The sequence below is a fragment of the Protopterus annectens genome, chromosome 3.part0 (assembly GCF_019279795.1).
Source record: "Protopterus annectens isolate FY-2018-M chromosome 3.part0, PAN1.0, whole genome shotgun sequence".
Taxonomy (NCBI): domain Eukaryota; kingdom Metazoa; phylum Chordata; order Ceratodontiformes; family Protopteridae; genus Protopterus; species Protopterus annectens.
In genome coordinates, this window is record NC_056731.1 from 666,018,978 (window position 1) to 666,046,870 (window position 27,893).

At 41.2% G+C, this 27,893-nt stretch overlaps 1 protein-coding gene across 1 annotated transcript in view; it reads right to left on the minus strand.

Moving 5' to 3' along the window:
- Window positions 1–27,893, minus strand: part of PTPN3 (protein tyrosine phosphatase non-receptor type 3) — a 2,272,168-nt gene that overhangs the window by 661,479 nt on the left and 1,582,796 nt on the right. Inside the window, exon 18 of the mRNA XM_044065075.1 lies at window positions 18,511–18,588. Within this exon, the coding sequence (XP_043921010.1) occupies window positions 18,511–18,588 (78 nt within the window). The remainder of the gene's footprint in view (window positions 1–18,510; window positions 18,589–27,893) is intronic.

Here is a 27,893-nt window from a genome sequence, read left to right on the forward strand (position 1 = left end):
ACCTCTTATAAGATCTCTTCTGTTGGGAAGGTTGGGTCAAAATGCCATGATCCCCTCTTTCTCATCATTTGTGGGACCTCATCAAACGTGGTGTTTTTGTCAGGGGGGAGACAGAGCCTCTGACATGGAGTCCAAGTGATTACTCTTGCACTGCCTCTTCCTAGGAGGCCTCGGACAGGACTCATCTGAGCTATCCTGAGGACAAAGCATCCTAGACATCAACAATCCATGCCTATAATGTCCTCTGTCCTGTGAGGGTAAGACAGACTAGTGGCTTAAAATATCTTCCTCAGCAATGTCTCTAATTATGGTGCCTGCCAAAAAAACAATTACTAGAAAATGGAAATCAACATCTAAACCACCTAACTCAGAAGTAGTGAATATAGTAACAGAAATAACAACTAGAACTGAGATCTTTAGAAAAAGATAGGCGCAAACTACAGAGGAAAAAATGGGAATTGTGGGAACAATACATACAGGGGTGGAAGGAGGTTTAAAAGAAGGCAAGACTTAAATGAGCTATGTAATGTTTGACTGAAAATGGCTGGGTAGACTATTAAGTGATGTATAATGCTTGCAGATGGGAGTGTGCCAGTATGGTCTGTGATGTAAAATGCTTGCAACTAGGACTGTGCCAGTGTGGTTTGTTTTCATTTACATAATAGTAAGATTGCTCAAGTCGTGAGTGATGGTTTAATAAAGATGTTTCTTGATTAAAAAAAGGGGTAAGAATTGAACAATTTATGTAACATTGCTTAGGTTATATGATATATAGCAATATATGTGAAACTTTTAGTTATGTACTTACCATAACTTTAGATGTATGGGATCCATCTCGCCTACATTCAATACATATGGGTTCGGAGCCGATCCTCGGCTCCGACTCGGCACCGAATACAATAGAACGCAGTCTCTTATTGGCTGAGCTATTCTATATCCCAGGATGCACCACCACTAGTTCCCCAGATCTTGTTTGTCCGCACTCATAGACACAGAGACATACCATTAGAATAACATACTCAGGTCTTTCAAGAGAGGAAAGATTGGATTTCGAATCGACCGGTCTCTCCTGATCTATGAGGCAGGGGGATGGAGGGTGGGTTATTAGGAATGTAGGCGAGATGGATCCCATACATCTAAAGTTATGGTAAGTACATAACTAAAAGATGTAATGTGATCCTATCTCGCCTACATTCAATACATATGGGACAGCGTCCCTAGCACCTTATTCCTGGGAGGCTCACTGGAAAACACTCCTGAGAACTGTGGAACCGAAGGAAGCTCGACCCCTGGATGCCACATCCGATTTGTAGTGAGAAATGAAAGTATGTGAGGAGGTCCACGTGGCAGCCGCACAAATGTCATCAATAGAAAGTTTAGAATGAAATGCTGCTGAGGTAGCCATAGCTCTAGTAGAATGAGCTTTAATCGGAGCTATGAGTTTTCTATTCGAGGATGCATAAATATGAGTAATGCAGTCCCTGATCCATTTAGCAATAGTGATTTTAGTGACCGCATTACCTAACCTGTTATCGGAGAAGGACAGAAAAAGCTGGTCTGACTTTCTGGTTTTTTGCGTCCTGTCCAAATAAAAACGCAATTGTCTATGGACGTCCAAGCAGTGAAAGACGTATTCAGACCTATCTGAAAATTTGGGAAAGAAGACAGGTAGTTCTAGTGACTGTCGAAGAGCCAGTTTAGAGCAAACCTTTGGAACAAAGGATGGATTTGGTCTGAGGGACACTCTGTCTTTGTGAAAAACCAAGTATGGTGGGTTAATACACAAAGCCTGGAGCTCTGAAACTCTTCTAGCTGAAGTGATGGCGACTAAGAGGGCAGTTTTCCAAGAAAGGAACTTTAATTCACAGGTAGCTGCTGGCTCAAAAGGGGACGAAGTCAAAGCCCCTAGCACTACGTTAAGGTCCCATGGCGGTGCCAGATGAACAGTAGGGGGACGTAACAGCCAAGCTCCTTTAATGAAAGCCTTACATAACTTGTTGCTCATTAAGGAAGGATTAATACATTCATGAAAGTTAGAGATAGCTGCCAATTGTACTTTAATGGTGGACACCGAAGACCCTTGGTTAAATAGAGTGGCTAAAAACTTTAGCACCTCCGATACGGAAGCTGTCACTGGATCCACTCCTGGGATTGGGCCCAGATGGCAAACCTCTTCCACTTATCAGTATATATTTTCTTGGTAGAAGCCTTGTGAGCCGAGGATAAAATGTGCATGACTTCTGGGGCTAAGGAATGGTTTCTCACTACGGTTGGAAGAGGAGTAACCAGGCTGCTAGCCTGAGTGTAGGGAGGGACTGGTGGAGTCGTCCCGACTGATGAGTCAAGAGGTCCGGAAGCTGATCCAGGAACCAAGGACCGTCTAACGCATATTTGCGTAGAAAGGGGAACCAGGTTTGCCGAGGCCAGAACGGGGCGATTAATATCATCTTGCTGTTTAGACGAATCGCCTTCTGAATCACCTTCGGGAGAAGGGGGATAGGTGGAAAGGCATACAGCAGGCCGGAGGGCCAATCGTGGACTAGAGCGTCCTTGGGTGTCACCCCCGCAGCAGGAGTCAGGGTGAAGAAATGTGGACATTTCGCATTGAGGGGACTCGCGAAAAGATCGAAACAAGGGATTCCCCACTTCGAGAAGATCTGTGAGGCTATCTTGTCGTTTAGAGACCACTCGTGAGGAGAGAGAATAGTTCTGCTCAACCTGTCGGCTATCACGTTGGACTTCCCCGGAATGTGCGTTGCCAGTAGGTAGCATTTGGTAGCAATCGCCCACTCCCATACTCTCATGGCCTCCCTGCAAAGAGGGTAGGACCTGGTTCCTCCTTGTTTGTTCAAGTACCAGACAACCGACATGTTGTCGGACTGGATGGCAATCACGGCTTGGGGAAGGTGGTCATGTAGAGCTTGTAATGCTAATAGCACCGCCCTCATCTCCAGAACGTTGATGTGAAGAACAGACTCGTCCGAGCCACGTGCCTTGGACCGACCTGCCCAGACAATGCCCCCCCCACCCTGTCCGGGAGGCGTCCGTAGTCAGCGTGGCGACGGGGAGTGGGGGAACAAAGGGTTGACCCGGATTGAGGTTGGCGGTTACCAGCCACCAACGAAGGTCCTGCTTGCATTTGTCTGTAATCAGTATTTGGTGGTTGAGGGAGATCCTGGTAAGACCACTGAACTGACAAAAGCCACTGTAGAATCCTCATGTGCAGCCTTGCAAAGGGAACCATGAGAATGGCGGCCGCCATGGAGCCTAGTAGTTGCAACACCATCCTTGCTGGGGCCCAACGTCTTTTGAGTAGAGTCCGGACCTGATTTTGAAGAGTCTCTATTCTTTCTGCGGGAAGGAAGACCCGCATTCGTCTTGTATCTATTTCTGCTCCAATGAACAGAATACGCTGAGATGGCTGCAGCACTGATTTTGACCAATTGAAGGTAATCCCTAAGGAACTGCCCAATTTGATAGTGGCTGTTAGATTCTCTAAAAGTAGATGCTCGGAGGTGGCAGTTAGGAGCCAGTCGTCTAGGTACGGAAACAGCTGGAATCCTAAACTCCTCAAGTGAGCAGTCACTACTGCCAAACATTTGGTGAACACTCTGGGGGCTGAAGTGAGACCAAAGGGCAGAGCTCGAAACTGGAAATGACTGTCTCCCAGGCTGAAGCGTAAGTGTCTTCTGGACGCCCAGTTTATTAATATGTGGTAGTAAGCGTCCTTGAGATCTATGGAGCACATCCAAACACCTTCTTCCAACAATGGAAGAATGGATTGTAAGGTGACCATCCGAAATTTGGACTTTTTTACGAATCGGTTGAATTTGCTGAGATCCAAGATGGGTCTCCAGTCCCCGGTCTTTTTTGGCACCAAAAAGAACCTTGAGTAAGTCCCTGATCCGGCTTGGTCTGCGGGGACAGGTTGGATGACTCCTTTTCGCAGCAGTTTTGACACCTCGTAGGCTGCTAGAACCCGCTGACTGGGTGGAGGGTGCGGGATCCTTCGGGTTGGTGGGGGATGGTGATCTAAGGGAATGGTGTATCCTCCGGCAATTATTCGAAGCACCCATTGGTCCTGAGTAATCTGTCTCCAGGCTTCTAGGTGCTCCGAAAAACGACCCCCGACTGGCTCCGGAGCTGCACAGTCGGGCACTCCTTCAGGGATGTTGGAAGGAGGGAGAGCCACGAAAGGACTCGCGGTCTCCAGTGTTGCGAGGGCCTCCGCCTCTGGGATGGCGTCTTCCAGAAAAATTTCCCCTTCCTCTGCCTCTAGAAGGGGAGTCGTTCTGCTGTGGCGAGTAAGGCTTCTGAGATTTTCGAAACCACATCTTCCCACCCCTTCGAGCCTTGGGATAAGGCCTGAAGGGAGTGGAAAACCGGGCTCCGACAGCAGTCAAAGTCTTACCCTCTTGCTCACAGCGAATCAAGGTGTCCTTTACCTTGGGTCCAAACAATGAGGACCCATCAAAGGGAGCGTCGGCAAAGGAAGACTTGAAAGCCTCCGCAAAGTGACACAGGCGAAGCCAGGCTTGTCTTCGTAAAGCAACTCCTGTACCCGCTCTACTCGCTCCTTCAGCAGCATAAGATATGAGCCTCATGGAGGAGTTAGATAAAGAAGAAAGGGTAGATAACTGAGCGCCAACCGACTGGGCTAACTGCTCAGGTAAATTACCCGAGAGGGAGTCTGACAGCTCCTTGACCAGATCCCTCTGCAGTCTAGTAAAATGTGCCAAATAATTCAGGGACCTTAACGTAAAGGCCGCTGAAGTCAGGGTACGCTTGCCGTACCGATCCATGCTCCTAGACTCTTTATTAGGAGGATGGACGGACGTCGAAGCCTCTGCTACATCTTGCTGGGTAGCAGATGCCACCACCATAGCATCTACTGCCACGCCCTTGGATAAAAATTCTTTGTCCGGTGGGGCCGAAAGGAACTTGTTGGGGCGAGCAGGCACCGGTTCCACAGAATCCGGGTGTTCCCACACCCTTCGAGAGATCAAATCCAGAAGCTCATCGAAGGGTGGAGACACCCAGGAGGCGGAGGGCTGAGCACCAAAGGCCTTGAGGAATACCGACTCCTCAGCAGAAGGGGATTTGGACTGCCAGTCGCCTCGTTGTTTGAGGATTTCTAATATGTCCGCGAAGGAGACATCATCCGAGGACGACTTTGGGGAACCTTCCGCATCATCGAGGTCGGTATCCGATGTAAGAGACTCATCAGGGGAGTCAACGTGTTTCCTCTTACACAATTTCTTTCTGGGGGGTTCCTCCGAAAGCACGTCGGAGGAACCCCCAGGAAGAAGGGAACCACCCGTGGGGGTATCTTCAGGCCTAGGGGCTCCGCTGTGAGACAGGGGAACTCCGGAAGCACCAGTTTCCAAATCCATGGAAGGTGGTGGTGAAAAAGTCGAAGTAGCCACAGAAGATTTGGCTAAGGCACTCCTCATAGCATCAAAAGCCGGACCCCCAGAATCCTGGGAAGGTCCAACCCTCGAGGCTACAACGGACGTAGGAGCCCCTGCAGCCGACGCACCGAGAGGGAGGCTAGGAACCGAAAGAATCGGGCCCGAAGCACCCCCCCCGGGGCCGACAGAGGAGGTCCCCGTTCCGAACCCCGACCCAAGAGACGGGGTAGAAGTAAGAGTCGGAGCCGACTCAATTACTTCGACCTGATCCACCAGCACCGACTCCAACGGCGCCGAGGCTGTTGGAGGAGGAATCGACAACGTAGGATGGGCAGTCGGCTCCAGTACCAACTGGGTCGGAGCCGACATCAATTTGGTGAAGACTGGAGACTGGAAAAGCTTCTGTAGTACCCTGTCTATGTCCGAATCGGACATCCTCGAAGATCGGGACGAAACCGATCGGGTCCGAGAAGACTTCTCCATCGGCTCCGATAGACAAGGGGACCGGCTCCGTAAAGGTTCCATAACTATCGGCGCCGAGGAAGCTTCCATCACTACTTCAACTTCTCTCGGAGCCGATAAGGGCTTCGGCGCCGAGGGGGAAGTGTCTGAGCATGTAACCCTTATCGGCTCCGAAGACAATGGAGCCGATGAAGGTGACACACCTCTCGATGCTCGAGCTCTCGGCTCCGAAACTGAAGGAGTCGAGGCAGGAGACATCGAGGCAGACCGTTCCACCCTCGGCTCCGAAGTCCGTGGAGCCGAAGGAGAAGCCTGCCTAGATTTTTTTGTTGTCGGTTCCGACGGACTGGTCGGAGCCGACAATTTCTTTTTCCTTTGGGAAGTTGGAGAGCCAGAAGTTAAAGCTTCCTCAAAGGATGGGGCAATCAGCCCTTTCAAGATTAATTTGTTTTTCCTCTCTTGGAGGACTCGAGAGGAAAAAGCGTGACATACACTGCAGGACTCTTGAAGATGTTTAGGCCCTAAACAGTACACACATAGCGCGTGATCATCTATTATCGACATTTTATACCCGCACTTAGTGCATTTTTTGAATCCTGAAGGCCTATGTTCTTTAGACATTGTGACTTCACCAAAAATTAAATTGACAGGAAAAAACGACCACAGCAATAAATGACACAAATTTCACAGGGCTAGGCCCCTCTAATTTAAACGGAACCTCCTGTCGACAAACAGACACAATCACCACAGATTACCTCAAAAAAGTCACAAGAAAAACTTTCACACACAATAAAAATACAACAGTATCACAACAGTAGCTGTTAAAACAGCTTTTGGGGAAAAGAGAGAATTTTCAGACAAAAAGTTTTATCTGACTAAAAATACTTAGCTCAGCCAAGTCCGAGACCACGTCTATGCTCTTGAGCGGCAAACGAGATATGGGGAACTAGTGGTGGTGCATCCTGGGATATAGAATAGCTCAGCCAATAAGAGACTGCGTTCTATTGTATTCGGTGCCGAGTCGGAGCCGAGGATCGGCTCCGAACCCATATGTATTGAATGTAGGCGAGATAGGATCACATTACATCATAATGTTTGTTAATTTCAACTTGTTAATACAGTTTGATTACTTTTACATAAATGTAAATGTGCCCATGCCACAAGTGATAATTCAATAAATGTGTTTAAAAACAGACTAATTAAGTCAACCAAAGCTAAATTTGAGGTAAAGATAGCCTTCTTGGCAAAAGACAACCAGGCTTTCTTTTGCTATGCGCAAAACCTGAAAGGCAGTGCCAAGCAGTGTGCAGAACTGATTGTAAATGCAGCCACCTACATGGAACCAGAAGATGCAACAAGTCTGCTGGCCAACAAATTCAGCTCTACATTTATTCCCCTCTCCCCTAGCTGCCCCCCCAAAGAAATACCATCAACCAAACCCCGTCCCAAATATCACGAAGGAGCAGGTCCTAGCATATGATCTCCAAGTCCAAAAACATAGCATCAATAGGTCCTGATAATATCCCAGGATGCCTCAAAAATAACTGAAATATGACCTATCAGGACCACTGGAGTCACTGTTTAAACAACCTCCAGACAGGCTTTGTGCCAGGCAAATGGAGGACTGCTACGGTCATCCCTCAGCACAAGGGTGAGCCATCAAAGGACCCCAGGAACTACACACCCATAAGTTTGACTAGTCTCCTATGCAAAGCTATGGAAAGAATTATTGTGGAAGCAGTTAACTAGGGCATAGAAAACCTTCAAAGAGAGGACCCAACCCAGTCTGGTTTTGACAATGGCAGATCATGCCTACTTAACCTCGTTGCTTTCTTTCAGACAGTCACCAAGGCAATGGATGAGGGGAAAACTGTGAATACTGCCTAACATAACCTGCCTAAAGCATTTGACATAATAGCACCACTTGGGCATTGCAAACAAACTCATGGATACAGTCACAGAACTCTATGTTATACTCCCGATAGTCATCTGGCTCTCAAAAAGGATCCAGGAAATTAGGATAGGGAAGACCACTTCCACAAAGAGGCAGGTTACTAGTGGATTCCCTCAGGGGTCTGTGCTGGGTCTGTTCCTTTTTGGCCTCTACTTCTCAGAAGTCAATGCTGATGTCAACAGCCTCTTGCTGTCCAAGTTTGCAGATGATGGCAAACTAGGAGCAGTCACAGAATCCCCCCAAGATACTAACATCCCACAGAAAGGACTAACACTGAAAAATGACTAGTGCCAAAGTCACGGCTTAAAACTGAATGCCAAGAAATGCATATTAGTATGCTTTGGGAAGTCACTTCATTCATAACACAACCCTAACAGCAGAAAAAGAAATCAGGGATTTAGGTACGTATGCATACAGTAACCTGGCTTTCAATCAACATGTGTCTAAAGTAGTAAGGAAATATTTCTATGTACTTCAGCTTATAAGCAAGGGCATGACATCAAGGCCCAAGGAAGTCATCGCTCCATTGTAATTGACCCTCAGCAGGCCCATCACTGAGTATGTTCCTCACAAAAAGAACACAGGGTATAAACAGTATGTCCTATGCAGATTTCCTCACAACCGTATCTCTATACTCTGCTTCCAGGAGACTCTTGAGAGGTGACCTATGCCTGGCAAACAAGGCATCCTGGGATCCCACTTTAATGGGCCTTTTGCATATCCACAAAATAAACAGCATCAGAATATTTGAACTTTGCTTGCAACAGATATGACACTTCAGAGGGCAGGTATGTGTCTCAAGAGAATTCCCCTTCTCTGTAAACAGCTTCCTATCCTTTTTTAGGAGAAACCTGGACCAGTGGAAGGGAAACTGGAAATACGACCCGGTTCCAGCAACTATGTCTCTAATGAATAGAAACAGCCTATAAATTTTGCCAAAACTAACATATACCATTTAAAATAACCTCTAAGGTACATAAACTTGTGGGATACAATTGGAAAGCTTGGCTAGGTTAAGAAAGGCATCAGTGGTTGTGAGCCTAGTATGCACCTATGAACCTATGGTGACAATACTTCTAAAGCTTTTAAGTCCATATCTGTGAGGCTCAGATAACAGAGAGTAGAAATACATTCTAAATTAAAGATCAAGCCATGAGGGAATATGCTTTCCACCTGAAAGAAATTGTGTGGGTGTTAAATGATATCTGTCAAACAGTGTATACTCCTGAATCTTCATTTAACAGTTTGTCCAAATCAGAAAGAAGCAGCTTACTTAAGATCAAGTACTCACGCCATAGATAAAAAGATGACCACATGACACTTATTTCCCCCAGTAAATCTAAAAGAACTTATGAAAATTCAGGCATCTGGAAAATCTTCAAGTATTAACAATATACCAAACAAAGTTTGGGAAGTAAGAGTGATTTGACCCTTAAAGGCTTTGCTGGATGGCCAGGATGTACCTATTTTTTGGTACAAAGCTGTTATAACGGTCAAATTAAAAGAGGGGGAAGAATCCATCTATGCCATCCTCCTCAAAGGTTATATCAGTGCTGAATTATGACTAAAAGGCTTTCATGTCTACCCTAGCTAAAAGAGTGGCCAAAGCTTTGAAATAATTCATACATTTTGATATGTGTGGATTTTAGGGAAGATAAGAGAATCTTAATGTTAACTTAACCAGTCCAACCGATTGTGCCATTGAGCCCCTCGCAGTGTTCACCCAATCTTGCTCCAAGCCCATCTTCTAGGAGCTTCCTAGAATATGGATTGAAATTAAGGCTTCTCCCTTAACCACTCTCTCACTCCTACTTCCATAACACTCACCACCCTTGACCTTTCCACCTCATTTTTCTCTGTCTTCCTCCCATTCAGCCATCTGCCTTCCATCCCTTTCTACTGTTTCACTCTTCCTAGTCTCTTACCTTGGTGGTTTAAACTCTTGTACAAATAAACTTGAAGGCTTTAATAATCAATATATATTTGTAAATACTGTGTGTGTGCAACTATGTTTGAAATTGTTAATGCACTTCTTACTTATTGTACTGTATCATTACTGAAAATTGATTGAAATTATGCCTTCATGGATCACCCCACTACCCCAATTAACAAACTAAAATAAAAAAAAACTCAAGACTCCCATAACTCTAAGGAGCCTTTAACCAGTCTTAGCCTAGATGCAGAAAAAGCATTTGAGAGACAATTACTGTTTCATTTTTTGATATATTCAGCAATTTTAAAAAAAAGATGTTGGAAAATATATATCAAGACTGTGTTGCCCAAGTGAAGTTGTTAGTCTGATCATGTGATGAATTTCATTTATCTAGGGGACTGATGTGGGGAGAATTATTCCAGCATGGCACAGATGAAGACACAGACTTTTTCTTTGATAGGTAATTTAAAACAACAAATTTGTAAAATATTCTAAATAATTTGTTAAAGTCTGGGTCTCACGACGTTTTGCCAACTGGTGGGACAAAGAATAGCTTTCATAAAAAGACAACATTCTGGCGATAGATGAAACAACAGGTCTGAGGCTGTGGGACCAGTTACTATCACTTTAAGAAATCCTTTCCATCTATCCACAACCCCTTTTTCCCATTTCTGCACATGAGGTCAGGGTGTAACTTCAACAGTGACAATCATCTACAGCAAAGGTTTACATCGGGTGGGTTAGCTCTGCCACAGTATTTCTTCCACACCACACACTCACACCTATGGTTAAGGTATCCAATCCACCTACTGCACGTCTTTAGAATGTGGGAGGAAGCCAGAGCACCTGGAGAAAACAGACGTGAATACAGAGAGGACATGCAGACTGTGCACATAGGCACCCCAGCTGAGAACTGAAGCAGGGAACCTGTTGCTGTGAAGCAACAACACAATCTGCTGTGCCACTGTGCCGCTCCTGAATCACAAACAATGACTGATGTTTGAGCTGTTGTGGAAAGTGCTCTATGACCATTTAGGATTTCTTAGTTTATAGCTTTACATAATCTCCATGTCTTTTGCAACTGTTTTATTACAGTCTGTTTTGCTTTAACATTTCTTTTTGTTATTTTCATTTGTCTTTTCTTGGGGTTTTAAAAAAGGTATCGGTTAGAGCAAGTTAGCAAACACTTGCATTGTATTCTTAACTGAAAATGAATTAAGCTCTGAACTTTGGGTGGAGATAACAAGCAGCATTTTTATTTACGGTAAACAGAACAGGAACGGGTTTAACCTGCATGAGCTGCAGGTAAACTTACTCTGTAACCATTTAGATTTCTCCTCATCCTGCCCTTGTTATGCTTTTAAACACAGTGCCTCTTCGTTGTCTGTCCATTGTGCAAATTTGACTTTAGAAGTCCTCAGCCTTATCTCAACTGCTCATACTAGTGAGAACTACACAATCATGTTAAGAAGGCTGTCTCCTTAGACTGACAATACTTCAGTTACCTTCACCTTATTTCTCTGTGTGCACACTGCAAATCCTACAGCATTAACCTCTTTTCCAGCATACTTTTAAAATTCCTAACATGTAGTATGAGATTACTGATAACAGGGGAGCCTGCAAACTGCTTTTCAGCAACCTACTTGGAGTAAGTTGTAGGGATTTGCTCCTGGTAATAGGAACAGTTGAGAGAAATTGATGTCTATCTTTCTTAGAGACCGCTAATCACTGTAGTCTGAGAACTACTTCTAAGGAGACATCTTTTGATTAGTGTTAACCATTTTGCTCGTAAGGCAATAATTCCCAGTCATCTTTGGCTGGGCAGTTTTGATTACTGTTTCAGTGAGTGAATCTTCACTTTAAACTTTGGTGCATTTTTGCAGCTCGGGGCTCTATTGTGCTGAGCTGCTGAACATGTTACCCAATCCAAGTACCACGAGAAGACTAAACCATGCCTACAAACACTCGTGACTGACAGACAGCCAGAGACCAAGTTCTCAGGAAAAAGCTTGGGATTAAGTGCTACAGTATTACTCATGCAGAGAGAGTGAAGGAGCAGAGGGACATTGATTAGTATCTGTGTGCAGCTCTTCTGAGACTAGCACTAATAGTACCCTTGCAGTAGCCAACTAGTGATTCACTACTGTGTCTCATTTCACACAATCCTTGTTTAATTCCTCCAATAAAATGAGTACTGCTACTACAAACATGGACTCATGCTTCTTTCCTTGTCAGTCTGTTAGTTTAGGAGTTTAAAGGCAATGTAGCAACTGCACTACATCTAATAACAACTCATTAGCACTGTACTACTTGGAATGCAAAGAATGCAAACACTTACTTAGTTTGCGGCCTTATTTCTTGAAATACCATGTATATGTAAACCGCAAGACAAAGTTCTACCAACATATGCTGAGGTGGGTAAAAAAAGTTCTTCCTACTACATCTAGTCCCCCCCCCCTTGCAAACCTCGGCCACCCATGTACTTTCACATTTCTTTATTCATACCTTCTGCCACACATACCTTTATTAAGAATCATCAAAATTACAAGTCAGCTTCCCTAAAGCCCACAGGCCTGCAGAGAATGTCAGTGATTCCATAGTTAGGAACATGGGCACTGCTCACTGGACTAGAAAAGTAAATGGTTACAGTATACTGTCTCTCTGGTACTAAGGAAATAATGTTACAAGGGCCCTCAGGAACGTTTACTTCCTAAATGAGTATGACCTTGTGATTTTCCATGTAGGAGTAAATAACCTTAGGTGCTCCACCATGGAGGAGATATAAAGAAATACTACTGAGGTCTCCTTTCATGTTTCTAAGGAACGCAAGTGACTGGTGCTGAGCGGTATTCGACCATCACCAAGAATTATGCCTAAACTCAAAGATAAAATAATTGGCTTTGACAACTGGCTAATTAACTGGTGTCATTCCAAAGGGTCTAGTGTGATTCTGCCTGTGCTAAAATGATTAATAAACCTTTCTGCACTGCCAGAGAAGGGCTGCACCTCTTCTCTCAAGGCATTTGCTTATTGGCTAAAGTTTTTGATGCCTTCATACTGCCTTATTTAGGCAAAGTTCAACTTGTAGACATATGCACTTTTCAAACTCTGAGTCAGACAATATCAAGGTAGTTTTGCTCAATTAATAAACTGCAGCAAGCTTACAATATAACTGCAAAATCTGTAGCAAACTTCCAAACTGAACCCACTACCATGCAGCACTAAAGCGAACAGAGTGGTTGGAACTTCCACACTGCATAATCTTCATACAAATGAAATCAGTCCACATCTTAATTTACAAACCATAAAACAGACCTTCGGTGAACATCTTGCAATAAATGTATAATCTCATTAGAAAATTCAAGTCACACATTCAAAAACTAATTGCCCCATAAAAATCTACAAATAATCATGAGATTTCCTGACTTTCGGCTTCTTTGGAAAAAGAAAATGGAATTACCTTAATAAAAACATTTGAATGCAGGCAAGCTTAAAAAAAAAAAATACTCCACTGTATACTAAAATGTCACCTAACCTGGCATTTAGCAGAAAGGACTTTGGGTAACTGGGAATCGGGTCAAGGCTCCTTAACTGTCTCCTGGACTGCATGCCTAGAAACTACCTAAGAAACTATGAACCTCTAAATGCATATGAAAATGTTCTATTCCAAATTATGTTTCTCTGCATCTCCTAGTCCTGATCCTTCCCTCTAACTTCCATAATCAGCCCCATTTTTTTTACTTTTATTGCTTCTTTTTCCCTAACCCATTATCTCTCTCTCTTCAGTATCTCACTCCTTACCTCCTGAAATCTCTACTTTTTTAATATAAATATTTCAGCCCTGTTTCTCTAACTTATCGTTTCTTTTCTTCATCTGTCACTCCTCAATACCTTATTTTGTATTCCTTAGGCATTACACCCATTCCTAAAACCTGCACATCTCTTTCTCATATATATTTTTAATATACTTCACGTTTGCATGTACTTCTTATAGCATATGCTTAGTAAACCTCATATATGATATGCATCTTAAAATACAATTATTTTATTTTCTTGCTTATTTACCAAATATTTTTAAATATGCTGATATGTATCTAATGTTTTATGCTTGCTATATGTCTCATTGTACGTTTTAACTCCAAGGAACTGATTATATTATGGAGCTCATCTCTCAGGGCCTGTGCTGAAAGTAGGAAATGTTATTTGCCCAGAAAGACTATCCTTGTAAGCAAATGCAAATAAATGAATCAATTAATTAAACAGATAAATTAAATAAAATAAATAAAGGTAGCAAAGATTGAGGTCTTTTTCAACCTTGAAGATGTATAAGCCTGTTTAGTTGTAGAAACTTGATCTGACCTCTCCCTGCTTGCATGGGCCCAGTGTTTACCATGCATTCAGATCCACAGGGAGCTGTGGAAGCATATCTGTATTTGTTAAGAAACCCACTGTTAACATAAAAAATCTTGCATTATACAATACTGGAACTTGTACAAATCCAGGTAACTCTCAAAAAAACTGCCTACCATATCAATGCCAACTATAAGGCCCCCTTCTCTAACTCCTCCGATCATGCTGATTATCAAAGTAACATCAAACAGAATGCACTTACTATGGACAACTTATTACACACTATAAATTGGCATACTTATACAACCAGCAAAAAATATATTCAGAGTCCTCGATTTTATTATTTCTAAATTTCCTTGGTCCAACTGCCCCTTTCTCCACTAGGATGATAAACGTCTGACCTTAGTGTCTGGTAATTAGCACAACAGATTAAGGCAATGACCTGTTAAGCAGATGCTTCCTGTAGTCCAGGGTTTGATTCTCCCAGTCATTTAATCAGACAGTGCTTATTAGTAGTTTAAAAAGTATCCATGTGGATTGATGCTTAATCAGAATAACAAAAACTATCCTTAACAGAGTCTCCACTTCCAGTATTCCAGTAATTCCCCTAATGTCTCTGCCTCTGCCTCTTTAATAAGATCCAACACCAAACAGTAACCTTCTCCCTTGAAGTATACTTTGAATCCTCAAAAAAAATCCTATTTACACACCTTGGCCATAGGCATACCTAGGTTGGGGCCACCTCCAGTTCAAATTGTTAGGTCAGTGATCGGCAAATGCTGATCAAAGTTTTTAGTACATCACCAGTACGTCAGCATTCATGACTGAATACCAATATTGCATCAATCTAAACTGAAGAGTGCAGCTTGCAATTTAGGAAGCATTTTTTTTTTTTTTTGTGGGGGGCCCACAATTCCTAGCTATGGCACTGACCTTGGTAACTACAAATGATGCAATTCTCATGATAATCTAGTACCTGATGCTACTGCATATTCCACTGAATTCTATTACTTTATGAACAAATAAATCAAGCAGTTTGTTCCCATCCAAAAAAAGAATGATAAATTTATGAATAAACCGTACAGTGAAATTCCCATATAAAGAAACTTTACAGTGAAAAAAATGACACTTCAAGCTATATGTAACAGATCCCCACACTCCCAATATAAAAGGCACTTAAAACTAACAAGTAAAACTTTTGACCGCACCACCAAGGAGTACAAAGCCTGGAATCAGTACAGGGGTCCTGCTAGCTCTCTCTCTCTCTCTCTATATATATATATATATATATATATATATATATATATATATATTTATAAGAATAAAGTCTTCTTTAGTTACATTAGAAAACAGAGACATGATGACCATTATTGCACTGAACTCCGGTTATTGTTAGTATCAACTCAAATAAATTCAGTGCTGATTTCATGCTCCCAACCTATCCAGATGTCCCCCACTACCAAATATTCCATCCCTCCCGACTTCATCTTGGACCAGGTTATATCTGCATTACCTAGCAAACAGAAATATTATCTAATAAACAGAAAAACTAGCTCAATGGGAACTGATAATGCCCTTGGGCTGTCTGCTACTAAATTTCAAGGACTTCTTATTGTCACCTCCCTCTTAAACCTCTTCAGTTTAAGTCTCTTCACTGTTTTTTTCTCCGAGTTATAAAGAAGAGTGACATTGGTACCGCAGCCCTATGACAGACCCCAGAAACGCAAGACTTATCAGCTTCAAAATATCATTTGCAAAGTTACAGCTTACATCAACTGTCAAGCTGATAAACCATGACATAGGTGACCTACAAACTGGATTAAAAACATTGATTTATAAAAGGTAGGTTGTGTCTACTAAACCTAGCTAATTCCTTTAAAAGGGTCAGTGAAGTTTTAGAAAAGGGCATGAAGGATTATACTGTTTTCTTTGACCTTTCAAGTCCTTTGATACCATTCCACATGTTGGCATCACATATAAACTCTCCCACCTTAATTTAAACCAGTATGTAGTCTGCTGGTAAGCCAACTGGCTCTCTGACAGAGCCGACTTGGTTAAGGCAGGGAGTACTAGAAGAGTCAGAGCCCACCTGTTTAAGGTAGGGAGTACTAGAAGAGCATCACCAGCACTGCTTAACAAGTCTCTGCCTGGGTTCCTTGTTGTTTGGCAACTACTTCTCAGAAGTGAAAGCAGATGCCAAGGGGCTGTGGCTAAGATTGCTGATGACTGCAAATTAAGTGTAACTGACAAATCTCCTTCAGACACTCAGATACTCCAAGTAAATCTTGGATCACACCAATACCTGGTGCAAAGGTCAAAGGCTCACTCTGAATGCCAAATACTTAAATTTGGGAAAAATCACCACCCATTCTATTACTAGACTACTTGGAGTTCCTCCATAACAGATGCTACTATCCAAGACTGTGGTACCAGTGTGAACAACAATCCTTCTTTTGATCACCATGCCTCAGCTGTGGTTAGTAAGTCCTTTTACCTTGCTCAACTGCTGATTAGGCATTCTTGGTCCTTCTTCCCTTATTACAACTATCTTTGAATAAAATCCCCTTCTGGAATGTACTTCACAAAACATACTGCTCCAGCCTGAAAGATACAAAGGATTCTGGCAAGAACACTTCTGGTTTAAATACTCTAGCTACCCCAGAAAGAATAAAAGCCCCATCATTTTACTCTGCCTCAAATGGACTCCTATGGAGATATTCCTATTTAGTTTTCCTTCTCAGGACCGACGTTCTGTCTGGCATTCACACCAAGACTTCAACCTACATTTCATGATCAACATCACCTGCTGGCACAACAGATTCTTAAGACAATGTAATCCCTGACCTTATAATATACCCCAGCTACACATCAAACAAAGTAACACCCTATCTACTTTTAAAACTAGACCAGAAGAGTGGACTGGAGACTGTATACTAATGTCTGTGATGGGGAATAATCTTATCAGGAGTAACTAATATACTTTCAATAACAAGAGATATTGTGGTTGGACCTCTCATTGGCCTGTCACCTATAAGCTTAGCATGAATTGATGAGTCTACAACAAGGTGCAGTTAGAATATTATGTTTTGTCACAAAATAAGAAGTCCACTAAGTGGTGGACATGTCTTCCAGAGGATCAGCATGACTTACTAAAAATGGCTGCTGAAGTTAGGGTAGAAAGTACTCTCACCAGAGGACTGATTATTTGGGTCTTTAAACTACTACATTCTTCAAAGAAGTGAGTAGCTCATACTCAAAGCAAGCTGGGAAAAACATCTCAACATAGAACTCAGGACAGAGACATGCAGTCAGATTTGTTCCACAGCCATCCTGGTAGTGGCAGTGTCTGCACATATATTTTTATATTGTGGCAACATTGGCAACAATATTTTTGATAGTAAATTATGTTTGCAAGAGATATAATTCAGGACAAATCAAGGGCTGGGCAGGGCCTGTCCAGTGTCACCGACCGTTAATTCAGAGTTGCGGAATGTAATTACTTCTTTGAGATACTGGTTGTAATTACTCCCAGGGCTAAACTTCTATGTATAAGAACTCATCAGAGGCTAATGACTCTTAACTTTCACTTGCTTTTGTTAGTAGGTTTGTTTGCAAAGAATATTACTACAAGCCTCTGACATAAGGGAGCACAAATCCTTGCTAGCTGAAATGGCAGATGACACAGAAAGGATGGTAACTTTACAAGGTAAACATTAAAAAAAAAGTGGTACTCACGGATCCAGTATCTGGATCGAGAATCCTGATGGTTGGTTATTAAAATAGAATCTGGGTTATGAAAATGTTAAGAGGATTGGGTGGTGCCCCCTTCCCCCCAACTTGTATCTTTGCCTTGATCTTTTCCTTTTCAAGGGATTATAATTGCTGAACAGTGTTATCAATGACCAAGAGGCTTGATTATTACACAAGTACATTATGAATGTTACAGAAACCAAACAGCATGAAGTATTGAATTCTAAATGTTAATTTCTGATTAACTAAACTATCTTGTGTGGATTATAAGCATTAATTTTCATATGTCTCCTGGACTTCTGCAAATAAATAGCAGAAAAGCAGTATCACTATAAAAAAACATAAAAATGTATCCAAACCAGGTAATTATCACACTGGTATTGACATCATTTGGAAAGAGCTTACTTACCTATGATCAAATATTTCTTGAAGCAAAAAAAAAAAACGGAAATTGGTGTGTTCTGCTAACAGCTTCTGAGTGGAGAAACTCAACTTCGCTTTGAGAACATCCAAAGATCTGATAGGTTGAAAGGGCAGACGACTGCCAGTGACTAATTCACAAAGGCAATAAATTTTACTGCACATTGATGTTTATTATGAACATTTTGAAAAATACCTTGACAATATAGTTCTAAAAAATATTTTCTTACCTTTAGGTTAAAGCCAAATTTCCCATCCTTGTCTGGTGTAATACGTATCAAAAGTAAATCTCGATCACCAGCTAAATTCTGTGAAGGTAAAAGTATAGTCTATCAGAAACCACAAATGTCACTTAATAAATAAACGAATCTGGACAGGACCGACAAGTGATCTAAAAAACTCTACTAAGGAAGAGAATGTACTAAAAAAAATATGGAACAAATGGACAAAATGTGGAACACTTTTTAACGGCTTCAACCAAGAAGCTTACAGCATGTTTAAAGCATGTTACCTTATACTTAAATAAGGTTCTGTTTATGAATTAATGATTCAGCGGTATTTACCATAGATACTGGAGTAAAACATCTTAAGAATTAATTTGTGGCAGACCCTTTCATTGAAGAAGAGTGTGGTACATGGAATTTGTAAGTCTCAAACTGAAATTCATTCTTCACAATAAAGTACAGTTGACAGTTATCCTGATATGCAATTACATTTTACTGCAGTTCATTCCAGGTTCTACTTAACCTCTCTAAAGAATATATACATATATATATATATATGTATATATATATATATATATATATATATATATATATATATATATATATTTAAAAAATCTGATTTGAACTGACCACCTTTCACTGTTACTAATGCCTCCAACATCCTTATTTTATGTTCCATCTTTTTCTGTCAAGTGTACATATCTTCTGCCTTTCTTCATAATTTTTGTCCCCCAACCCTGGTCATTTCTATGGCCCCTCTCTGCTCTCCATCTATTTTGTGTAGACATTTCTTTGATAGCTATTTTCATTCATTTGCAAAGGTCAGTGATGGATGCCAGCATAGGTCAGACAGCATATGGCATGTGGATTCCTTATATAAATAGTACCAGCATTTCTCCCTTCAGTTACTCAAGGCAAATTGACCTCTAGAGAGACTGCATGCTTGTGGCAGACAAACTCTGTAGGTGCACACCTAAACAACTCTAAAGATTAAGAAGAAAACTAAAATTGCAAAGATGTTTCTCAAAGCACACTTAAGTAGCACAAACAAACTAATAAGCACCTTCCAGGAATCCCTCAGCAGTAGCAGGAAGAAGGAAAGGTAGATTTACTACAGGTAGATAACATCTCCTGGAGGATCTACTATGACGCTCAGGCCCTCACACAACTGTGTTACCTTACTATGAGGAGGGGCATTGGAGCAGTAAATACTAGGCTACCCAAGGGAGGTGGACAGTTAAAGGACTCCCTGTTGCTTACCTGTACCTAAACGTGCCCTAAACACATACTGTTTAGCTAGAGTCTTCACTGTGTAAAACCTTAAACCTCCTGTAGTGGAGGCCCATGGGATATATGCTAATAACCCCTTAAGGACATACCAGTGTTTCAGCTACATGGCTTCTAAACGCCCATGGGATTTTACTTTTCAACTCTTTATGGGTATATTCAGGCCTATAAAGCCTAACCCAAGTAGCTGTAGACATGCATTTCTTGACCTTTTGTTGACCTCAGTCATCAGTACAGCTTAAGTGGCTTCTTTGTCTATATTTCACAAGCTCAGAGCTTAAAATCAAGGGGCAGCCACGGTGGTGCAGTGGTTAGCATTGTCGCCTCACAGCAAGAGGTTCTCCGGTTCGATCTTTGGCTGGGGTGCCTTCTGTGCGGAGTCTGCATGTCCTCCCTGTGGTCGCGTGGGTTTCCTCTGGGTGCTCCGGTTTCCTCCCACATCCCAAAGACATGCTGCAGGTGGACTGTACACTCTAAATTGGCCCTAGGTGTGAGTGTGTGTGTGTGTGTGTGTGTGTGTGTGTGTGTGCCTTCTGTGGAAGGCTGGGCGCCGGGCTGGCAACCCGACACTGTAAAACTCCACTGCCAATTATGAGCGGACAGGTGATCCGCTGTGGCGACCTCTAACTGGGAAAAGCCAAAAGAAGAAGAGCTTAAAATCAAGCCTGATGTCTATAACCATTAGAGTGCCGGCAAAATAAATCAAACAACAGTTTCTATCTTGGAAGTTCTGTAAGTAAAGGAATTTTCCCAGATGTATTTTATCAATTAATAGTTTTCTCTTTCCTTGTAGACTACTCTTCATAATCTTTACATAAAATATGTCCAATTAAATCATTTGTTTTATTGTAGTATTTCTTTCATACATGAAGACGTGTAAGGAAACAAAATAAACCATGGAATTAATCAACCCTAAACCTCCATCTTCTACTTTATAACATAAGGCATCTCTTGATCGTATTTATTACCCAAATAAATTAAAAACAGCTGTAATAATCTGTTTTATTCATTTTTTTGGAAAGAGGAATACTACCACAGAAATTTAAACTATACAAAAACCATGACTGCAAAAGATATATTTTGTTTTTAAACGATAATTTTAAAAAGTTTGCCATTTTTGCAGCATACATTTAATGTTTTCAAGATTCGATTACCATTGCTGCTGCACAATTACTTCATTCCAAAATTGTATTTGTAATATAGTTACTTTTTGTTATGAGACTGGTATACATATAAAACTCATTAAGGGACCAAACCTTTGCACTTATCTAGATTATCTAGATTAAAGAACACTAATTGATTAAATATCTGATTGGTCTCTGCAAAGCTTTGTGAAACCACATTGTAGAATTAACCAAAACACATAAATCATCTGCATAAGCTAAACACAAAGGAAGAAATTCTTGACTGATTAGAATCCTGGCATCACACATCTACTTAATTAGCTCTTCTAATATAGCTGACAAAGTTAAAGCAAATGGCCAGCTGGTCAACAGACATTATTGCTTTTTTCCCCCTTTAATCATTATATCTTTCACAAACCACCTACTTATTAATGGAAAAAACAACAAATTACTATAAACACTATAAATAACACATGCAATAGTAAGACAAATATTAAAACTGTGTAGTACAGCCTACATTGCAGTACAAGCAAGAGCATCATAAACCTCCCTGACACCACATCAATAATACACAAGGGAGTTCCATGACTTCTATATTATGTACAGTTTCCTTGATTATTATTAACATACAATGGCCATAAAAAGTTTACACACCCTTGCTAAAATGCCAGGTTTTTGTGATATAAAAAAATGAGAACACAATAAATAATTTCAAAACTTTTCCTACATTTAATGTGACCTATAACTTGTACAATTCAATTGAAAAACAAATATGTTAGGTGAAAAAATATAAAAAATAAAAAAACGTACAATAAGCTGGTTGCATAAGTGTGCACACCCTTAAACTAATACTTTGTTGAAGCACGTATTGATTTAATTACAACATTCAGTCTTCTTGGGTACACACCTGCCCCATCAGTTAAAGAGATTCTGATTAACCCCAATAAAGTTCAGCTGTCCTAGTAGGATTTATTTGACATTTACTCAGTTGCCTGCTACAGCAAAAGCCATGGTTCACATAGAGCTTAAAGAGATCTCATTGTTGAAAGGTATGAGTCAGGAGAAGGGTACAAGCCGAAAGAGATTGGATATACCACGGAACACAGTGAAGACAGTCATCAAAAAGTGGAGAAAATATGGGACAACACTGAAGTTGCAAACAACTGGATGTCCCTCCAAAATTGATGAAAAGATGAGACGAAAACTGGTCAGGGAGGCTGCCAAGAGACCTACAGCAACACTGAAGGAGCTGCAGGAATTTCTGGCAAATACTGGTTGTGTACTACATGTGACAACAATCTCCCATATTCTCCATATGTCTAGGCTATGGGGTAGGGTTGCAAGATGGAAGCCTTTTCTTACACAGAAAAACATCCAACTTGGCTAAAATTTGCAAAACAATACATCAAGTATTCCAAAAGCATGGGGGGAAATGGATTATGGTCTGATGAGACGAAGGATGAACTTTTTGGCCACAATTCCAAAAGGTACATATGACGGAAAAACAACACTTCGAATCACTAAAAGAACACCATCCCCACGGGGAAGCATGGTGGTGGCAGTATCATGCTTTGGGGTTGCTTTCCTTCAGCTGGAACTCGGGTTTTATTCAAGGTGGAGGGAATTAACAACAGTTCCAAATACCAGTCACTTTTGGCCCAAAAACTTCAGGCGTCTGCTAGAAAGCTGAAGATGAAGAGGAATTTCACCTTTCAACATGACAATGACCCCAAGCATACATCCAAATCAACAAAAGAATGGCTTCACCAGAAGAAAATTAAAGTTTTGGAATGGCCCAGGCAGAGCCCAGACCTAAATCCAATAGAAATCTGTGGGGTGACGTGAAGACGGCTGTGCACAAGAGATGCCCTCGCATTATGACAGATTTGGAGTGCTTTTGTAAGGAAGAGTGGGCAAATATTGTCAAGTCAAGATGTGCCATGCTGATACACTCCTACCTAAGAAGACTGAATGCTGTAATTAAATCAAAAGGTGCTTCAACAAAGTATTAGCTTAAGGGTGTGCACACTTATGCAACCAGCGTATTGTAAGCTTTTTATTTTTTATATTTTTTCCCATAGCAGATTTGTTTGTTTTTCAACTGAATTGTACATGTTATAAGTCACATTAAAGGTGGGAAAAGTTTTGAAATGATTTATTGTGGTCTCATTTTTTATATCACAAAAACCTAGCATTTTAACAGGGATGTGTAAACTTTTTATATCCACTGTATCTGTTGTACATTGTCCTTTCACACCAAAAACTCTTGCATGTGGTTAATCGTTAATTAATGTGGTCAGTCTACATTTTAACACCTTATAAAACACTCCTATTCTGTGTTATTGAGGTAACTGGTTTCCAGTTACTGCAGTTATTTGTATCCCCTTTTTAATAAATAAACCTTATAGTTCCCTTGATAAATGGTTTTAACTAAAGATCCATTTTGTAACCATTTACTCAATACTTACAGAAAACTTTTAAGTTGGGGAATATTCCATTACTTTATAAAAGGTATAAGGAAAGACATCAGGGCCAGGAGAGGAATCATCAGGTAAATTACACAATACCCTTTTGAAGTTCTTCTGTTGATTTTACTCAAGTTAGCATTCTCTTCCATAGAAAATGGTGTAACAACCCATGTATGCTGTCAAACAAAACATGGTTTATACAGATCTTCCAAAAATATTCAACTGTACACAAACATTCCTGAGCAGAGGCAACTTCACATGTAGGTCTTAATACTGAATACATCAAATGGTTGTCTTTTTAAATCTTTCTTACTAGAACAAAGGTAACATTTCTTTTCCACTACCTTATGTAATACATCTTAATTTCTATAACATTAAATTCTATCCTTTCTTTACTCAACATATTCAATAACTTCTCAAATGTTTACATGTCATTAAAGTTAGAATCAAACAATGGTTTTCATAAGATTTACACATAGGTTCCTAGGCGTGAACTAGACTAATGGCCCTGGAGCCTTTACAAGCCTAGCCCATAGAAGTGCCCTGGCATTGTGTCGCCTGACATTAGTTCCCAGTGCCTTTATCAAGTACAGCCACTGGAGTGATCCCCAGGGTGAACTTTCTATTACCCACCCACTAATCAAGGCTTCTCTTGAAGAGGGTCAGCGAGGTATTCTGCTTGACATGTATGGGAAGTCTATTCCAAAGCATGGGCCAGTCTCTGGGTGAGGAACCTGACCCTCCAGCATGTTCTGTTGATTGTGGAAATGAGGTTGAGGTCTCTGGAGCATGTTGTGTGGAGGGATTGGGATTTCTTTAGATGTAGCATTTCTAACGGAGCTGGGTCAGACATGGCTTTGTAAGTCAAGTACAGATCGCCTCTAAGTAGCAATATGAGACAGAGAATATCTGGAGTCTTTTGAGCTTGTCAGTGTACGGCATGTGTTTAATACCTAGGATCCTCTTAGTGAGGTACTTTTGTTGCCTCTCCAGCTGTTGCAGGTGCCTAGTGCGGTACATGCCAAATGGGGCATTATACTCGATGATTGGTCTAATGAGGGAAGAGTAGAGAGAGATGATGATCTCTTTCTTCCTGGATGCAAAACCCTTGGTAAAGAGATGTGCCACATAGAAGAACTTTCTGACCACAGTGGCAATGTGGTGGTCGAAGAAGAGGTTGCTGTCAACCTGTGTCTCCAGACCTCTTATAACGCCCTTCAGTGTTCAGTGGGCTCCCATTGATGTGGTAATTAGTGGGAACCGAGTTTTTCCCACAGGGGATGGCGATGCATTTTCTTTGGCATTAAGCTTAAAGCCATGGTTTCGACACCAGTCATTGGATTCAGTGAGGCCTTTCTGTAGGATGTTTGCATCACCTGGGGGAGTTAATAATGGCTCCCAGCTTGCAGTCATCTGCGAACCTAGTCAGCCAGAGTCCCTTTGCGGTGGTCTGGACTTCTTAGAAGTAGCTGCTGAACAGGAGAGGACCCAGGACCGATCCCTCTGGGACTCCACTCGTGACCTGTCAGCAGTCTGACTTGGAGCCTATTTCACACTGCATGTTCCATCTGTGAGCCAATTTGCAACCCACCTATTGATATAGGGGTTGATGCCTAGTTTGGCGAGTTTATCAATAATTCCCGAGGAAGGAATGATATCAAAGGCCTTGGCCAGATCAAGGTAGGCTGTATGCGCTGCCTTACCTGCATCCATGCTTTACATATCAGACTCATCAGGCTAATGGGGCGATAATTCCCAGGGTCTGTACTCACTCCCCCTTTATGGAGAGGGATGACTGTAGCAGTACGCCATTTGGTAGGGACAAAGCCTGAGGTGAGGCTGTGACTGAACAGGGCACACAGATGTGGAGCCAATTTGCTCTGCAGTTCATGCAGAACACAGCCAGGGATATTATAGAGTCCCATAGAAGCTGTATTCTTGGCCTTGGACAATGCAGCTTTAACGTGTGCTGCAGTAATGCTGGGTGCCTGGCATTCCTCCGGTATTGATTGGTCCTTTAGGTGGGGAGACAGAGGTAAGGCTGGCACTGAATCTGTCGGCCAGTATGTTGGCAATATTTGCTGGCTGAGTATACGAGGTACCATTCTGCAGTATCTCACAGGAAATCTGGGTATTGCCATGGAGGTTCTTGATATAGTTATAGAAGGCTTTGTGATGGTTTTTAATGTCTTCTGCAATTCTGCCTTCATAGCTGGCTTTAGAGGATTTAATGAGGGAACTCAACTTTTTGTTGAGGCTAATAAGGGAGTTTTTCCAGTCTTGGGACTTCACCTTTTTCTGCAACAGTTTCTTGATTCTGTTATAGAGTTCATTAATGGGAGGGGACCACCAAATTGGCTTCCTTTTTTTGGAGGAGAGCATCTTGGTTCTGTTGGGTATGACTAGTTCCATGCATTTGTGTACATGTTCGTACAGTGCACTGGTGTATGATTCAGCAGTCATGCATCTATTTTCCATTGGCATGGGTGCCGTGAAGTCAGTCACCTCTGTTTTTAAGAGTCCAAAATCAGCTTTGGAAAAGTTTTTCAAGGTGGTTACCTTTGCGGGGGGTGTGGGTGAGATTTGGATTTCCATGGTGATTAGTTTATGGTCGGATCTGACCAGGGAGGGACTGACTATTGGGTGTAGAGCAACGGGATAAATGCTTTTTTCTTTTTCAAAACAATTTTCTACCACACAACAATATTTCTATATTTAACTTTATATGGTATCTGCCATGATGGCCAGGAGTCACAAAACAGGAATACTGTAAGATGCTGATCCCAAAGTAACTCACTGACACTCAGCAATATCGATTACCAATCCCATCAGCTTTCTTTTATACCTTTCCCTTTACATATACACTTCTCATTATAAGTAATATGAGAAGGCCAAAGAGTCTGCAAAAGGAATATCCACTGTTTAAATATACATGATGAGAAAGTTCAAAGAGTAAGCAAAATGATCAATTTCAGTTTTAAGACTGCCTCTTACATAAGTATGACCTCTACTAGGGCCTAATGTTAGGCAATCAAAATGCAAAAGCATCTCATGATAGTTTAATATGTCGCTTTTGGGTTTACGTTATCATACATGGCAATTAAAATCTACCAACAGAATTACATTCATATTAATTGTCACATAATCTTTTAACTTTTGAAAGTTCCCTCTCCCTATATATATATATATATATATATATATATATATATATATATACACACACACACACACACACACACATATATATATATATATATACACACACACACACAAAACACGTCTAATACATAAAAGAGGTGGAAAGTCATATATGAGCATTCTGCCTGGCAGACCTATATTCTCACATTCGACAACATTAAATCAACCTTTATAAACAGAAGAATGCCACAGCATAAACCTGGGCCAAAAGACCAAGAAATACTGTCTGCCAACATGTATTCTATCTATTACTATTTCCACTCTTCTAAGTTTTCAGAAATAAATTAAGCGTATAACATCAGCTTTTATACTTTATAAGTTTAAGTTTAAAATTCAATGTTGTTGTTGTGTCTTTCGGCTTTTCCCGGTTAGGGGTCACCACAGCAGAACTCCGGTCCGCTAATGATCGGCAGTAGATTTTTACGTGCTGGCTTGCCAGGCCTAACGCACAACCTTCAATAAAGGAACGCCCATTCACGCATGTCGCCACACAGAAGACGCTCTAACTGAGAATCGAACGGGCAACGTCTAACTGTGAGGCGACAACGCTACAGCAGTACCACTAAACTGTTAACATTTAAACAGTAAAAATGTTATCCCTTTCCTTTTTGGCATTTTAAGTGTAGTTTATTTTTTTTCCTTTGCCTGACTCTTTCTCATAAGGAATGTCAATTTCCTACTCCAGCTTGTGCAATATTGGCCTCCATTTCTTCACTTATAACACAAAAACTTTTGGCATCAATGCCATCCTCTGAATCTAAATTATTTGTAGGTACATCATCTTCTATAGCATGATGGCATTCCTGTACAGATACATCTATATCATTAACATCTACTCAGTCAGTAACAGTGAGTTCAGTGTGAACCTGTATGCTCAATTCTTGTTTTCATAATTCTATAATCTGAAGGCAATCTACCCCAGAATGTCCTGGTTGTTTACACTTTCTACAAAACCCTTCACAATTTTAACAGTATGCCTCCTTTTTTCACACTGGGAACATTTTATTTTGTCACAGGAGCTCATTAAGGCTGTACAAACACCACAAAAAAGGGGGCTTAGTTATTAATATATACTGTACAAGTTTACTACCTTCCTGTCAGCTACCAGTAGTCCACAACTGTCATCAGTTTATGAATATCATGTACTTGTTTGTACTATAATGAAAAATAACACTTTACATCATTAATATCAACATCAGTTGTTCTAAACTGAACATTGAGCTGCCTTTGACATATACTCCCTTGTAAGATTATAAATATTCTACTTTGAACACAATATTTTTACTTTACACTGCAATGTCCACTTTTTCAA